The sequence below is a fragment of the Canis lupus genome, chromosome 13, assembly GCF_048164855.1.
Source record: "Canis lupus baileyi chromosome 13, mCanLup2.hap1, whole genome shotgun sequence".
NCBI classification, from domain to species: domain Eukaryota; kingdom Metazoa; phylum Chordata; class Mammalia; order Carnivora; family Canidae; genus Canis; species Canis lupus.
In genome coordinates this window covers 50,843,418-50,859,901 of record NC_132850.1, presented here as the reverse complement: position 1 = coordinate 50,859,901, position 16,484 = coordinate 50,843,418, and the positions used below count along the sequence as shown (strand labels likewise).

At 43.6% G+C, this 16,484-nt stretch overlaps 1 protein-coding gene across 12 annotated transcripts in view; it reads right to left on the bottom strand.

The window, feature by feature from the left end:
- The window catches only part of FHIP1A (FHF complex subunit HOOK interacting protein 1A), a 232,878-nt gene that overhangs the window by 54,901 nt on the left and 161,493 nt on the right, over positions 1–16,484 (bottom strand). For 10 of the 12 annotated variants that reach the window (XM_072773630.1, XM_072773627.1, XM_072773629.1 and 7 more), the window contains 2 exons: positions 13,358–13,516; positions 11,458–11,544 (listed from right to left, as the gene is read on the bottom strand). The exons of the other annotated variants lie outside the window; for them this stretch is intronic. In XM_072773630.1, the coding sequence (XP_072629731.1) occupies positions 11,458–11,544; positions 13,358–13,516 (246 nt within the window). The remainder of the gene's footprint in view (positions 1–11,457; positions 11,545–13,357; positions 13,517–16,484) is intronic. 12 annotated transcript variants of the gene reach the window in all.

Sequence of the window (16,484 nt, the reverse complement as noted above, 5' to 3'; positions counted from 1 at the left end):
GGCAGGGGGCAGGGGGGCAGGATAATATTCCAGAGCCATTAGGGATTGGATACTTGGGTCAATAATGTAGAGGATGGGTCTTAAAAAGCAAATTACTGAAATGCATAAGTAGAAATATGACATGGAGAGACCAAAATATTATCCCACTACAGGTTTTCATATGGTTCACCCCAGAGCTGGAGCCTAATTCGGAGCTCCATAACCCCAGGGAAACTAGAAAAGACTTAGCAAGGGACCACCAAATCTGAAAAATAAAAATCTCAAAATCCAGGGCCAAGAGGGCACCCTAACTCCATGCTTCTGATTCTTTATTTTTTCCAATTTCCCACTGAAAGGAACGGCCTGATCAGCGAAGTTTTATAGCATTACTGGAACCAGACATAAAACTTCAAGGTGCTTTCCATCAGGAAGTGATGCAGACGACAGCAAAGTGACGTGCCGGGCATCCAGGAAGGCAACGGGAAAGCTGCCAGAAGAACATGCAGGGGGCTTTTCTCTACACTCTGGCCTCCAGAACCCCCTCCACCATCTCCCAGACTAGAGATGCGTGAAGAAGAGTGGACAGGAGAAAGGGAGTGAAGGGACAGTTAAGTGACAGACTGCTCTGCCCACTTCGCCCTGGGGACCAGAAACAGTACGCCCTAGGAGGTCGGCACATGCCTCCCATCAACTCAGCACCCAATTATAGCTCCTTAATGTTTATTAATGGTGATCATTTGAAGATGGTTTTTAATTGCCCTTAGAACCTTTAGTCACAAAAAAAAAAAAAAAAAAAAAAAAAAAAAAGAACCTTCAGTCACAAGTTTTACTGAGCATAAAAGTCAAAAACATCCCTAGCTAGTGAGAGCCCAACTGGGCCCTAGAGGGTCCCAGCCCACCTAGCCCACAGACACAGTCACAGTGAAAGGGTGACTCACAAACGTGGCTGCTCCCGGCCTCTCAAAATTTCCATCTTCTCCAGTCCCCAAAAAAACTTCCATCCATCAACCTAAGTCAATAAGCCATGAATTATTGAGCTCACGGGATACAGATCATGAATATGTATGTGTGTGTTTAGAAGACAAGATTGTAAAACAAATGGGCTCCACGGTGGCTTATAGGAAGCCAGCGCACATGCCTTTAAGGAAATGGCTGGAATCATTCTATCTGTGTCTACTGTTCAAGCGTGGTTTGAGCACACAAGAGATGGTGGGGAAATTGGGTTTTCTGGTAGATTTTTTGCTTCTGTTTTTCCAAGCATCCTTGTGTGGAATAAGTTGAATGAAAACAGCTGGCTGCTCTTCACAAAAACTGAAGGCACAGGCTTTCTTTGAGGTCACAGGTATCACTGCAAATGCCTGTGAGCTGCCTGCAGAAAAGGATGGTATGTAATTAATTCTTCTTCCTGCGCTCCCTCCCCTCCTTCAGCACAGTCCCCGCTCAGCATCTCCACCTCCAACTACTACAGATAGTCCAAACTTCTGCCCTAATTTCCTTACGGTCTCCAAATAAAGGAGCCGAGGAAGCCACAAAACAGAAGAACATACTAGTTCACAAGACATTTGACCAAAATCCTATGACTGAGCCCAGGATGCTATTCATGCACCCTTTCCCCTACAAACGCCTTGCTGGTCTCCTCTTTCTAACCCTGCTGCAGCCAGGGTAGGCACCGAAACCGTCTTTGGCGGCTACTGCCAACTGTCTGCCAGTCTCCTGCCCGCCCAGGAGCCCTAAACAACAGACCTGCACAGTCTTCCAAGCTGATGCTGACAAGGTCAATCGGCCTGCCTCACTCCCATCTTTATCTGTTACTCCACAGCCCTATCACCACATTCAAAAAACCACCACCACCACCAACAAAGGGACTTGATCATCCTCTCACTAGGCCATCTCTCTACCCAGGGCCTTTCTGCCAGTATTAGCATCAAGTTCAAAGATACATGGGATACCATGCTGCAACCCCCACCCCAGAGTTAGAAACTCTTTCTTTAAAAGAAAAAAAAAGAAAAAAAAATATATATATATATTCTATTTATTTATTCATAAAAGTCAGAGAGAGAGAGTGGCAGAGACACAGGCAAAGGGAGAAGCAGGCTCCCTGTGGTGAGCCTGATGTGGGACTCGATCCCAGGACCCCAGGATCACGACCCAAGCCAAAGGCACACACTCGACCACTGAGCTACCCAGGCACTCCAGAAAACTTTTTCTGTCAAGGGCCAGAGAGTAAATATTTTAGGCTTTGTGAGTCTATTTTAGGCTTTGTAAGTATATGACCGAGACTGTATGTGACAGTCTCGGTCATACACTCCTTTAAAAAAAAAAAAAATCCATGAAAAAAGATCTTTTTAAATATTCATTTAAAAAATTGTGGTAAAATACATATAAATTTGCCATCCTGTGTTTAAGTATAGAGTTCAAGAGAGTTAAGTACATTCTCAGTGTTGTGCAATCTATCTCTAGAGTTCTTTTCATCTTGCAAAACTGGAACTCCATACCAATAAACAACTCTCCATGTTCCCCTCCCAAGCCACCAACCTTTCTACCTGCTGTGTCTACAAGTGTGACAACTGCAGGTACCCCACATGTGTAGAATCATACAGCATTTGTTTTTTTAAGACTCATTGATGTCACTTAGCATACTGTCCTCAAGCCCATGTATGTGGTGGCATGTATGGAATGCCCTTTCTAAGGCCGAATAACATTCCACTGTATGTTTTTTCCATATTTGATTCATCTGTAGGCAGATATGAAAACCATTCTTAACTCTCAGGATATACAAAAACAGAGCCACGGGCCGGATTTGGCCCACAGATCATAGTTTGCCAAACCTTGCTCTAAGGACATTAAAAAAAGCATACGACACAGAGGTTGTAAAACTCTCTCAGTCCAGCACCTTCAGCGTATGAGGAGCTTTTTCACTGAACGTCTAAGTAAAAGAAATACACAACCATCCCATTTATGAAGTATTTGAATTCAAACAACTTAATACATACTGAAGTCCTCACTACTTAATTCCCTGGTGGGAACCTTGGGATCAGACTGGCCAATGCCAACCTCCTTCCCTGATCCGCACTGATTTTCATGTGATACTTGATATCATGCACGGCACCCTCCAAAAACTGTTTTGCAAAAGCGTGACCATATTGAAAGGAATGGATATTCTATGCTGAAACTCAACAATTTCAAGCTATTAATTCACGTGATAGCTGATGGGTGTCACTATTCTTCTTTTAAGATTTTATTTATTCATTCATGAGGACATAGAAAGAGAGGCAGAGACATAGGCAGAGGGAGAAGCAGGCTCTGTGCAGGGAGCCCGATGTGGGACTCGATCCAGAGACTCCAGGATCACGACCTGAGCCAAAGGCAGACTCTCAACCACTGAGCCAGCCAGGCGTCCCGGATGTCACAGTCTTTCCCGCATAAATTGAGAGTATCTCGCTGAACCCTGGCACACTGTTTAAGAACTGCAGGTACAGACTTTTCCAGGGGTTTCAGGATAGAGGTGGGGAAACAGAATCAAATACCAAGAACACATCAAACAATAGAAAGGAGCATATGCTCGGTGCTAGAGGACCCACACAGGCACTAAGCTACAAATTCTAGAAAAGAGAGATCCCTGAAACCTGCAAAGTCAGGGACAGTCATGGAAGGGAGTGGATTTCAGCTGATCCTCGAAGAGAGTAGGATATGACAAGAGAGAAGAGGAAGGTAGAGAAATTTCCAAAGGAAACAGACTAATGATAGTAGAGGCCCTGAGGCAAGGAGGAGGAAGGCCTGCAGAGGGAGGCATGAGGACACCACAGGAAAGGGAGCCATTTGAAGTTTCAGAGGGTGGATGATGTCTGTAAAGACTGGTTGAGGAGCTTAATGCAGCCATACGTGTGAGACAATCTGAGCAAAGAAGTTGTAGCAGCAAGACATGTGAGCAAAAACTAACCCTGGTCAAGGTAGGTGGAGACGATGACCATGCTGGAAGAAGAAACACAAGGATCAGACTAAAGAAACTGATGAAAAAAGCTTAGGCTTATAGAAGGGGAGCGTAAGAGGAAAGATTCTAGAACAATCAGCCACCTAGGCCAGGTAACCAGGGGGGAGAAAATGGCGTGCAGAGGACATGCTAAGCTAGCCTGGGGTGAGAGCACAGAGCCTAGCTTTTGATACTCTCAATTTGAGGAGCACAGCAGGTGGCTCAGGCCAAGAAATCCTGCTGGTGGTGAAGGATTCTCAGGCCCTCTGCGTAGAGCTGAGGATCATGGGAGTTGATCAGCAGAAGACTAAGACTCCATACACCCATATTTAGGAAAGGAAAGGGGAAAGTTAAGTCCATGTTGCCCACAGGCTCTATAGGAGAACCAGGAGTCTGCAGAGTGGATATCAAAGGGGGAAAGGAGGTAACCAGGGAGTCAGAAGTCTTGGGTTCATTAATAAAGCAATTCTTGAAAATCCCAACATTTTTCAACAATGTTTAAGTGCATTTAATGACCCAGGAGGGGAAAAGCTGGCAGGTATACAAGAAAAAAAGAAAAGCAGTCATCTCTTTCAGGTAGTTTGGAAGGGCTTTATGAGTGGGCAGTGGGATAATACCTTCTCCTCAGGATCCCTGTTCCTTGTATTCCTATTCTCTTCAGCCCTTTCCCTTCTCCCGAATCCCCTTCCTTTCTGCTTTCTTTCAGTTCACCACACTTCCCATAACGCCATTCATGCCTGCTGCCTTCTCTGGTCACCACCAGACTGGTCCTGAGCCCTTATCCCCGACACCCCTCTGCACTGACACTGCTAGCTCTGGATGCAAATGCTCACCTGCCTTGGGACTAAGGTTCGGGTTTTTCCCAGTCCTCATTCCATCTGCCCCCTGTGCACACCACAGCACTCCTGGTGTACTCTTACCGAAATGCAGTCCTCCGAGCCTAGACTCGGCCTGGAGCTCACTCCCTCTATGTCCTTCCCTACCTGTTCATGTTCCAGGGTCACTCAAGTCCCTCTCGTGGTCATACCCACCCTCCATGTCAGTCCTACACCTTTCCACCCTACCCACCCTGGCCTCCTGCTCCATGACAGCACGTATGTTGGTCCTTCTTGCTTCACATTTGTGGTCACCATGTCTCTCTCCTGGGTCTCAGATTATAAGCTCCTTGGAGACAAGAGGGTTTTCAGGCAACTTCATTTTCCCACAGGGTCTGATAGAGAGCTCTGCCTCAGTGCCTTTGAACAAACAATATTATCCTTTTATTGTATATGAAATGGTAGAATTTGTCCGGGAATAACTGTGGTTAACACCTTTGCAAAAAAAAAAAAAAAAAAAAACACCTTTGCACGTGACAGCATGTGATTTTCAGAATGCTCTCATGTTTGATCTCCGTTCACCGTAAGGAGAAAAGGAGTTTACTATCTGCACTGTGCAGCTGAGGAAACAGACTCAGTGAGGCTGAAAGCTTTGCACAAGGTCACACAGCAGCAAATACAAGAGCCAGGACTAGAACTTAGATCTTCTGATTCACCATCTAGTACTCTTCCACCGCACACCCTGCTTCTGCGTGAACTGTGTAGTAACAAGCCTGACCTGGTGATTGTTATCTGTACTTTAAATATTTCTTCATTGTTTACTTCTATCTAGTATGTTGTTAGCATATCTGCCTGTCACATTAAAGTCTAACTATGATTTCGGGTTCTAGAGAACAAGGGTCAATACACAGAATTAGGCAGGAATTATAAATTATAAAAAGTGAACTTTCTTACATGTTTCTATAAAATCTTAAACCACATCTTACTTAAGCACTAAATCTAAATACACGCTACAGGTGCCATCTGTACTTACTAACTAACACTCTAAAATGCTGATACTAGCATATAAGTGTGCTGGATCACCTCTACTTGCCTCTCTCTAGCTTTTCCACCCTGCTCTGAGCCCCCAGATGACTATATGGACCACTTTTTTCCTCAGTTCCTTGCCATCTGGTTTACATTTGGGTTCATGCAAAGAGAGTCCAGCAGGAGACTGGAGGAAGGGAGGAGAATGAAGTTGGCTATTTCTTCCCTTGCCTCCTTCTCTGAAGGCATTGTCTCAGGTGTGTTGTGACCCATACCTGAAATTCCTGGTTCTACTCAGGTGGCCCTCTCCATATAGCTCTCTGTTCCTTTACAAACACATTCAGTCTAGGGATGTAATCCTACCCACCAAGTCTTTGACACTCCTAATATCAAGGGTCTATGTTCTCTCCCCTTGAAAGAGGGTGGGCTTTTTGACTAGAATGAATAATAAAATATACTAGGAATGACACTGTTGTAGTTTCCAGACTACAGCTCCTACTTCCTATCTCTTGAGCCTCCAACAAATATAAAGGAGTCCAACTAAATATAAAGGCTGCCGTGTTGAGAGAAAGCCCAAGCCAACTCTGTGACAAGACTATGGAATGAGGGAGAGGGAGACAGAGAGAGACCCATCGATCCAGTCAGCCCCAAGATATTCAGGCCCTGGCCCCTGGACTCATCCCAGCTGAAGTCCCAGATACCACAGAGTAGAGATGAGCCACCCCCACTGTGCCCAGCCTGAATTCCTGAACAAGACAGTTGTACCTTATACTAACAAATGGTTGTTTCAGGTCACTAAGTCAGAAAGCAGTTTATTACATAGCAGTAGACCACTGAAACACTAGGTTCTTTTTTTTTTTTTTTTAAGAATTTATTTATCTGTTTGTTTGTTTGCTTAAGAAAGAGAGAGAGAACATGAGCTGGGAGGAAGGGCAAAGGGAGACCTGACACGGGGCTCCATCCCAGGACCTTGAGATCTTGACCTGAGTAGAAGCCAGATACTCAACTGACTGAGCCACTCAGGTGCCCTGAAACACCACACTCTTCTAACTAGTCTCCTACTGCCCAATCTGAGTGCCATCTGTTCCTTCTGGGGCCCTGACTGAGAATATATGTATGACAGACATGAGGCCTGATAATTACATTGCAGACTTCTCCTGGGAAAATGGTAGAACTGCACTTTCCTCTGAGGAGAGGTGGCCTGGTGACTTGCTTTGCACTAGACAATGAAATGTGAATGAAAATAACATGGATCACTTCCAGACAAGAGCATCAAGAACCAGTGTGCCATTCACTATGGTCTCTTCCTCTGACGTCATCACAGATATCATTTCCAGATGGTGAAAGTTCTATCACCTTGGGTCCCTGAGTAGGAAAACATGGAAAAAAACTACCTGCAAAATGCCCACCACACATTCCAAGATGGACAAGCAGTGAGAACATATAATAGAGATTTGTTGTTTCAGCCCAAGAACCTGGTGTTGCTTGTAACCGCAGCATACTCATCATGACTGGCACGATAAACTCCTTCATCAAGCTAATCCTGACCAAAATGACTCCTTGCATGTGGGGACCATTTGAACTCCTGAATATTCTGCACACAAGGAAGCAGCTATACAGGTCCACTGTTTTTACATCTATAATCAGGAAAGCCATAGAAGTCAGTCAATCATTTGGAACCATGGCAACACACCTCTTAGATCTCCAACTACAGGGAGTGAAAGTGACCAAGGACCCCTGCTACTACATTCTGAAATCCTCACCACACGTCCCACAGGCCATCTCCCTCGGAGACCCAGGCCTCCTTTGATGGCCTTTCTCAGACTGCACAGCACTCCAGGACACTCCCAGCCAACCTCTCCCTCTCCTTCACTTGGGGTCACATTTGCACTGCAGTCCAACGACTCCCACCCTTCCCCACCTTGCTCCCTACTTTCTCTCTCACAAGTATTTCCCCTAATAAAATCCTTGCATGTTTAATCTTATGTTGGCATCTGCTTCTCTGAGAATCCAGACTAATACAATCATACCGATTAATATTCAGCTTGAAAATTCAGCTTTAATAAATTAAACATACAGAGACAATAGAACTAGCTGTTGCTGGCTCAGGGTTGTCTAAAGTCATAAATAACCAGTTTTGTATGACGAGATGTCCACATCTATGCCTAGATCTAATTCCTAAATGAGCCATATTAACATGGAATCATTTTTTTTCCAGTATGACTTTTGCAAAGTCTGATTTTTAAACCTATCTCCAAAACTTCACCCTTTTCCAAATGTCCAAAACAGGCTTCCAGTTCCTTCTTCTAAACCCTGGAGAATATGCAGACCTTGGGATTCAAACTTTTCGTAGGTTAGAAAAGTAACGCCACATCTGACCAACGCAGCGGGTCCGAGGTAGCACCCTATACCCAAATTAATTAGTATTTCTTCCACAAAACATACAAATATTAACACAAGTGTGAATAAAAACAAACAGCCTCAAGACAATTCAGGTAAGGGTTTGTCACCAAATGAGTTCAGCAAAGGTTAGGTTGTGCTCCAATATAAATAATAAGTTTTGTGAATTTCCGAGTTGTGGATAAGGGACTATGGACCAGTATATCCACATAGAGAAAACCGTGCAGCCTTTTAAAGAAAATCAAATATGACTTTCTGCTAACACAGAAGAAGGACTGGCCATGACACAGCGTAGGACGAAGAAAGCGCATAGTAGAACAACTCATATAGGGAGCATTTCATTGTGCGCGTACAGACTGGGAGAGGCAAGGTACAGACAACCCTGCTTGTCAGGCACCCACACCCACCTCTCATTACCCACAACCCTTTGTAATGACTTCATCTCTGGTTAGGAACTGCTGTGGAAATATAGTTCATGAGAATTGATTGTGATGTAGGCATATGTTTAAGTATGAATTTATTTCTATTATTTATGAGACAGAGAGAATGAGTTCACCTCTGCAAACTGCCTACATTGATGGGATGGCCAGTAACTAAAATGCCATGCATAAATTGGGAGCTGAGAGAGCACACAATGGAAATTTATTTAGGATACTAAATTAGGCCCTCTGCCAGGGGAAGGGACACAAAATATGAAAAATATAGACAGGAGCCCCAAAGGTAGACCTGAGACTTCCAGATATCCCTTTCCCTATCAATGAGAGGGCACAGGCCAGAGGAGGAGAGGGCTCCCACTAGGGAGCCTGTTCTGTTCCAGAAACAGCCAATTCTGATTTTTCTCCTCATCTGCCTCAGGGCCCCTGTCCTGCCACTCATTGGAGGCTTGTATCTTTTTATTCTTTTTAAGATTTTATTTATTTATTCATGAGAGACACAGAGAGACAGAGGCAGAGACACAGGCAGAGGGAGAGCAGGCTCCCTGGGGGGAGCCCAATAAGGGACTCAATCCCAGATCCCAGGATCATGCCCTGAGCTGAAGACAGACACTCAACCGCTGAGCCACCCAGGCGTCTCATGGGAGGTTCCTTTCTTCATCAACCACTGAACAGCCAAGAGCCAGAGGAGAGGCTGCTCACCCTCCCCCTTGTCCTGTCTCCTTCCTAAACCTTTTTATTCTGATAAGTTAAAAACACAAACAAACAAAGATTGGGGAGCAAGGAGAAAAGTAAATTAGGGAGGAAATATTCTCCTTAAGTCTCTAACTAGCCCTGGGAGAGATTGCCTACAATGGACAGAAGTTAGGGAATTTTAATTAGGGGTCGGAAATTCAAAACTAATATAGTAAAAGTTCCCTTTGTATTTTATGTATTCAGCATTGACTGTATTTTTTTTTCCCCACAATAAGTATGTATTCCTAACTTCGTGATTTAAAAAAAACCTCATATTTCAATGAGAGGCATAATAGAGAACAACATTAGTTCATATATGTAAAGCGCTATTAGTATTCTCTGCGAACTACTGCCCGGGAATGCATCATGTGCCAGCACTCTACTTGGCACTTTGACAAACCTCATTCCATCTGTGTGCTGTTTACTCAGTGTCCCAAGCCCAAGGCTCTGTCCTTGGCACTGGAGACCCCAGTGAACACAGCTGGTGTGAGCCTTGCCCACAAGAAGCAGGCAAACCACTGTGGAGACAGCCATTAAACAGGGTATTGCACATTTAATGATTTGACTCTACTTGTGGTAAGTGCTATGAGGAAGTAGGGCAGAGTGACCAGTCAGATCCTTGTAACAGTCTCTGAGGTGGATCTCATCCTCAGTCATGGATAAAGAGTCATCATCAATATTTGTAACATTAAGGTGTGCTAATTATAATAATGTAAAATATCCCGAACAAATAATAATTATAATTATCACTATTATAATAACGACTTGAGAAATCATTTCATATCAACTGGTCAATGAGGAAAAGCATGGAAGTAAATGAGGAAGAAAGCCTAAATGTGTGAGAGTATATGGATAATGACTGCCAAAGAATTCAGTAGCAATGTCATATTTCTTCATAAAGAAGAATCCTTCCATGCGGAGGCTTAGAGACCTCCCGGAAGAGACATCCGCCTCACCTCTGGTACGGCAAGACACTAATAGAAGGAAACAAACACGAGGTTCATGTTCTCCAAAGATATGTCCTGTATTTTCCAAGACAGATTTAATTTTGAACACCTGGTCTCCCTGTGCCTATAAACCACTAAAATCATCTAGAAATATCAATATTTTGATGTTTAAACCACATCTGAGATTACCTCTTGAACCTAGAAGTAACACAAAGAACACTGGTAGATCAAAAATGCCATTTGTTTTGGAAAATACTGCCACTACATGCCAAAGGTTCTAAATAGTAAAAGACGAACATTGCCAATCAAGACCTGTTGCTCTCAACCTGAAACCCCATTACCACAGCTTTAAAGTTCCCACAACGAGGCATTCTTTGAATCTGTAAAATGAGAGTCCAGACAATGGTACTTCCAGATGGAGAAGGGTGGGTATTCCACCAAAACACCATGTGGTAAGTTGTTTCTTGCTTGTCTCCCTAAGAAGCAAAGCAACCCTAATGACTCGACAAAGATTCTCTGAACTAAACACTCCATGTGTCTCTCTACTCAGTGAAGAAAAACTCCTTGTAATTAGAATTCTAGGTCTATGGGTATCTCCTGACAGCTCACAATGGAAAAGCTATCAGTTGATTTATTATACAAAATGAGAGCATCATAAGGAATTCAGAGTGGTGCTAATGAGACAGCCAACCTTTGCTGGGACCTTAACTTGCTTCACTTTAATTTTTGCTGTCAGAAAATTGTTCTAAAAAATTATTTTCTGTTAAAGAGATGGCAAATCCATGGCACTTGTGCTACCACTACCCCTTTCCCCACCACAGTAAACGCTGCTCTCTCTCTGACAGACTTGGCCTCAGAGGACAGCTTAACAGAGTTCGGAGGTGAACACAAGAGTCAGAGTCGTTTGCCAAGCTCATGTAAACTACCCTACTCGGCACTCACAAGGCAATGTTCTATGACACCAACTGGATCCCAACAGATTTAAGCTGTCGCTATTGTTAAGACCCATCTTTCATATTGCCGAGGCATAGGAACTGGACGAGAAGAAAAATTAGGTTGAAGTCAGCATCGAGTCAGTTATACCGTTCACCTTCCTTGGTTTCTGTCAGTTGTACCATAAACAGGTAAGATTACATTAGTCAATCACTGACCTTATGGAGCGCAGGAGCCAAGACTGGGACCAAGAATCCGTTGTAAATATAATTCACAAGCTGATTGCGAATCAAGGGGTGAGCCACCTAAGAGAGAAAGAGGCAGTCACGGAAAAGAGTTGAGTCTTTAGGTCTTCTTAAAATCACATGTTTCTGTGAACATCCTAAATTCAAAAGAGGAAATTCAAGTTCTGGCCATATATTCCACGGTTAAAAAATAATTCAGACTCCGAATCACCGTGTAATTTTTTCAGATGGTTTATTCCAAAGAGCTTGGACTTTGAAATTTGAAAATTGGTAATTTAAAAAATAAATTAGGTAAATAAATAAAAACTGGTAATTTTAAGTTTTAACTTTAAAAAAAGCAGATAATTACTAGACTGAATATGTATAGGGACTCAAATTAAAATAACAAACTGTAATATATAATTTTACCCCATAATTTCACCGGTGTCCCAATCAACTTGTGCTTAATTAAAAATAAGAATATAACTGTCAAAGTAGACAATTCAATACATTTATTTTGCTAGCAAAAAGAATTTGTGGTTGAAGATGCATTTTCTACCAATCATTTATACTGAGAAGGAAGGCATTTAGAAGATCTTTTCATAAAAAATAAGATTCCATTCAAAAGCAGAAAACATTACCAAAGGTATAACACTTCCTATATTTGATTTTTGAAATATATTTAGAATGGATAACCATTCACTTAATATCTTTTGTGAGTAATCTTTTCAGTAGTACCCTCAAACAAGAAAATCTTTAAAGTATATGGCCTTGATTTCAAAAGATAGTGTGAAGTATATCATTTCTCTGCCTTTAACCATGCCTGTTAGTTTTAGTTCTCTTTCTTAAAAAAATAATAATAATAATAATAAAATCAAACAATAAAGTGAAAAGCAATTTCTAGGGAAGTAAAGCTAGATCTTTAAATTACTGATAATCTCTCTCTGTGTGTACATTTGGGAAGGAACTAATAGTTTCATCTTTTTTATTTCCACACACTTCTGCAAGAAATGTTGATAGACTGTAATATTAAAGGGAGGGGGGATCTTAAGATATAATCCATTTATCTCATATATAAATAAAACTTGCTTTGACTTAGCAATAAAAATGAGATAGAAACTAAAGTAATTTACTTGCATTTTCTTCCAAAAGCTATTTCTTTATTTGGTAGATAAACAGATTACAACTAACATTTTTCACCTTACAATCAACGTAAGGAAAATTTGATTTCTTAATAAATCCAATATGAAGGTAATATGTATGTTGTATAGAAATAAAACATTTTTATGAAAAGCCACTACATCCTTAAATATATATAAAATCTGATTTTTACTGAAAACAGTAACAAGAAGTCTGAAGGTAAAAATCTAATCAAGAAGCCAAATATACTAGAGTTCAGCGGCTGTTTTTTCCCCCCCGAAGCAGACCAATTTCAAAGCACAGATTTAATTTGTGTTGCTAAGAAGATGCTTAACTTCATCTAAATTCAATTGGGATAACAATATTCTTTATGTAGCATGCACCATTAGGCAAAATAAAGTGTTTTCCTTTGTATACTCCCAAGAAGACCTTGAAGGAAGAGTGGTATAATTTGGTGTACTTAGAAGCCTAAAAATATCTATTTAATGAGTCAAGCATTGAACTTATTTTTGATGGTTAAGTGGATAATCAAAACGGAATTAGCACTTTTTTTAAGGAAGATCAGGAAAACCCACTCATTTCTTTTCTCACTTGAAACTTCCCCCAAACCTATAAACTAACATTTTCGTTCACTCAAGGACATTCAGTGTGCTTAAAAGAGAGCACTGATACTCACGGACAGCAAGATGTTTTACAAGGACACTTACAACCCTGCCCAGTGCTTGCCCCGGGGCCGCGTACCTGGATGACGTACCTGGATGACGGCGTTGCAGAACTCCAGGGAGTTCATGAACTGGACGAGAGAGGGGAGCAGCAGCCAGTCGTCCTCCAGCAGGCAGTGCCACTCCTCGCCCTTCTCCTCCAGCTTCGTGGGCAGCGAAGAGTAGAGCCCGCTGAGCCCGGTTGCAAGGACCTGTGTTGGGAGATACAGAGAAGCACTTGCCCAGCGCTCTTAGGCCGCAAGGTGTCCGGAACCTCTCAGCCGGCTGGGGCGGCCAGGGGTGCGGGAGACACATGCAGGGACGAAGGCAGCCTTGATTCTGCACACCACACCCCCCCAGGCATTCGGGGAAGAGGCAGACCCATGAAGGGGGGCCGCACACCCGAGGTCTCCCGGGCAGAGGCCGTGACCAGCTCTATGAGAAAGGCTCCTGCAGCCCCGCTAAAGGGCATGACCAATAGGCACGTGGCTACAGTCTGGACGGCGCCTCGATCTGATCTCCACAAGCTAGAGTAAGAAGACTTGGGGATCATGGGTCAGGTGTGACGGTGGCTGCTGGGTCAGAGCCGAGGCATCAGCAATAAGACAAGAGGAAGTGAAGACAAGGAGGAAGTGAAGTCGAGCATTATGTGTGAGGTGGCTGTGAGGGAGCCCCAGCTAGGCCTCTCCGATCCAGTATCAATCCAAAGCTCGTGGCCTCTACTTCCCTCCCTCGGTGCTTTCTCAAGTCAGGCTGAGAAAGTTGAGGGTGACTGAGAACTCACATCTGTCAGGTGGTCCAGCATGGTCTTAAAGAAAAGGGTGATGCCTTTCACAGACGCAGAAATATAGGAAAGAAACACACTTTCAGAGTCTATGACCAAGGGAAACCATGAATTTCACGGTACCGCAAGCCTCCCAGCTGGGAAGCGACGCCAGCCATATAGCCGCTTAGAGATGCCAACCTGGCAGCCAGGCCGCAAGTGGGCAGAAGTGGCACAGACGGATGTGAGAAAGTTCTCTATAAAAGGCGCTACCCCAGGATAAACCCTAAGGTTATGAAGAACTCAAATCAGAATGAAACATTCAGGGCAACATTCAATCCTGAGTTAAGCCCAGAAAAGAGTGAAGCATTCACTGATCTCACACCATCTAATAAGAGGTAAAAGACAACCTACAGGATGGGAGAAGATATTTGCCAATGACATATCAGATAAAGGACTAGTATCCAAGATCTATAAAGAACTTATTAAACTCAACAGCAAAGAAGCAAACAATCCAATCATGAAATGGGCAAAAGACATGAACAGACATTTCTCCAAAGAAAACATACAAATGGCCAACAAGCACATGAGAACATGCTCCACATCACTGGCCATCAGGGAAATACAAATCAAAACCACAATGAGATACCACTTTACACCAATGAGAATGGCTAAAATTAATAAGACAGGAAACAACAAATGTTGGAGAGGATGTGGAGAGAGGGGAACCCTCTTGCACTGTTGGTGGGAATGTGAACTGGTGCAGCCACTCTGGAAAACTGTGTGGAGGTTCCTCAAAGAGTTAAAAATAGATCTGCCCTACAACCCAGCAATTGCACTGCTGGGGATTTACCCCAAAGATACAGATGCAGTGAAATGCCGGGACACCTGCACCCCAATATTTATAGCAGCAATGTCCACAATAGCCAAACTGTGGAAGGAACCTCAGTGTCCGAGAGATGAATGGATAAAGAAGATGTGGTCTATGTATACAATGGAATATTACTCAGCCATTAGAAATGACAAATACCCACCCCACCATTTGCTTTGATGTGGACGGAACTGGAGGGTATTATGCAGAGTGAAATAAGTCAATCGGAGAAGGACAAACATTATATGGTTTCACTCATACGGGGAATATAAAAAATAGTTAAAGAGATTATAGGGGAAAGGAGAGAAAATGAGTGGGAAAAATCAGAGAGGGTGACAAATATGAGAGTCCTAACTCTGGGAAATGAACAAGGGGTAGCAGAAGGGGAGGTGGATGGGTGGATGGGGTGACTGGGTGATGGGCACTGAGGGGGGCACTTGACAGGATGAGCACTGGGTGTTATGCTCATAACATATGTTATGAGCTATGTTTTATCAAACTCCAATAAAAAAATATAAGGGTGCTGTGGATATACAAAAGGCCCTGACCCCAGACTTGGGGGGCTGGGAGCAGGAAATGTTCTCAGAAGTGATGTCCAAGCTGCTGAAGAATTAATGGGAGTTAGCCCAGAAAAGATTCTTGGAAGGAGGACCGTTCCAAGCAGAGGAGGTACAAAAGCTCAAAGGAGTAAAAAAATGATGGCATCTGCCGGGAACTAAGAGAAAGGCAGGATTATCGGCACACAGGAGTAGAGGCAGGGTAAGCAGGAGTCAGATCCCACAGAGTTTTGTAGACCAGGGAAAGGACACCGCAATGGGGAGCCCAGTAGACAGATGTGTGCACCTTACGCCTTGGAGAGGGATCCGGACTAGAGGTGGAGCTCTGGAGCCATCCAGATGCACATGGTATCTCAAGCCATAGGGACCAGAGAGAAGGAAGGCAGGGAGGCTTGAACAGATGAGGTAAGACAAAATAATCCACCATGTCTGGCATCAGCAAGAGAAAGTCAGAAGGAAGTGTGGAAACGGCCCCGCGGACCTTGGAAAAATTCTCTGCAAGCTCACTGCTGCCTCTCCTTTTCCCTCGTCCTGTGCCCCCAACACCCTCTGTGTCCCTCTGTGGAGCGGTGGGCTTTCTTGCATTTGTTAGTTTGTTGGCCATCTTCTCCAGCTCACCTGGTCTGACTCATTCATTCTAGTCCACACTGGAGGTGTGGACGATCTGTGGGGTCAGGTATGCCGAGTACCAGATGCCAACAGTACTTGCCGAGGGTAACAACACATCCAGCTCAGCCACAGAGCACAGGCCTGGGGCCTGAGAATCTGGAGGTCTTCCTGTAGAGGAACCAGCTAATGATTGGGGGGGGGGGCACCCAATGTGGAATAGAGGCCCACGGTGGAGTGTGAGGGGCTGTGAGAAAGACAGACAAGCCATTTCCATACAGGAGGAGTCAAAATTACCGACATCCATTCCTGTGTTTGCTGGTGACCTTTACCCACGCGTTCATTCACTCACTCGAAGCAAACGGAATGCCTTCAGGCCAGAT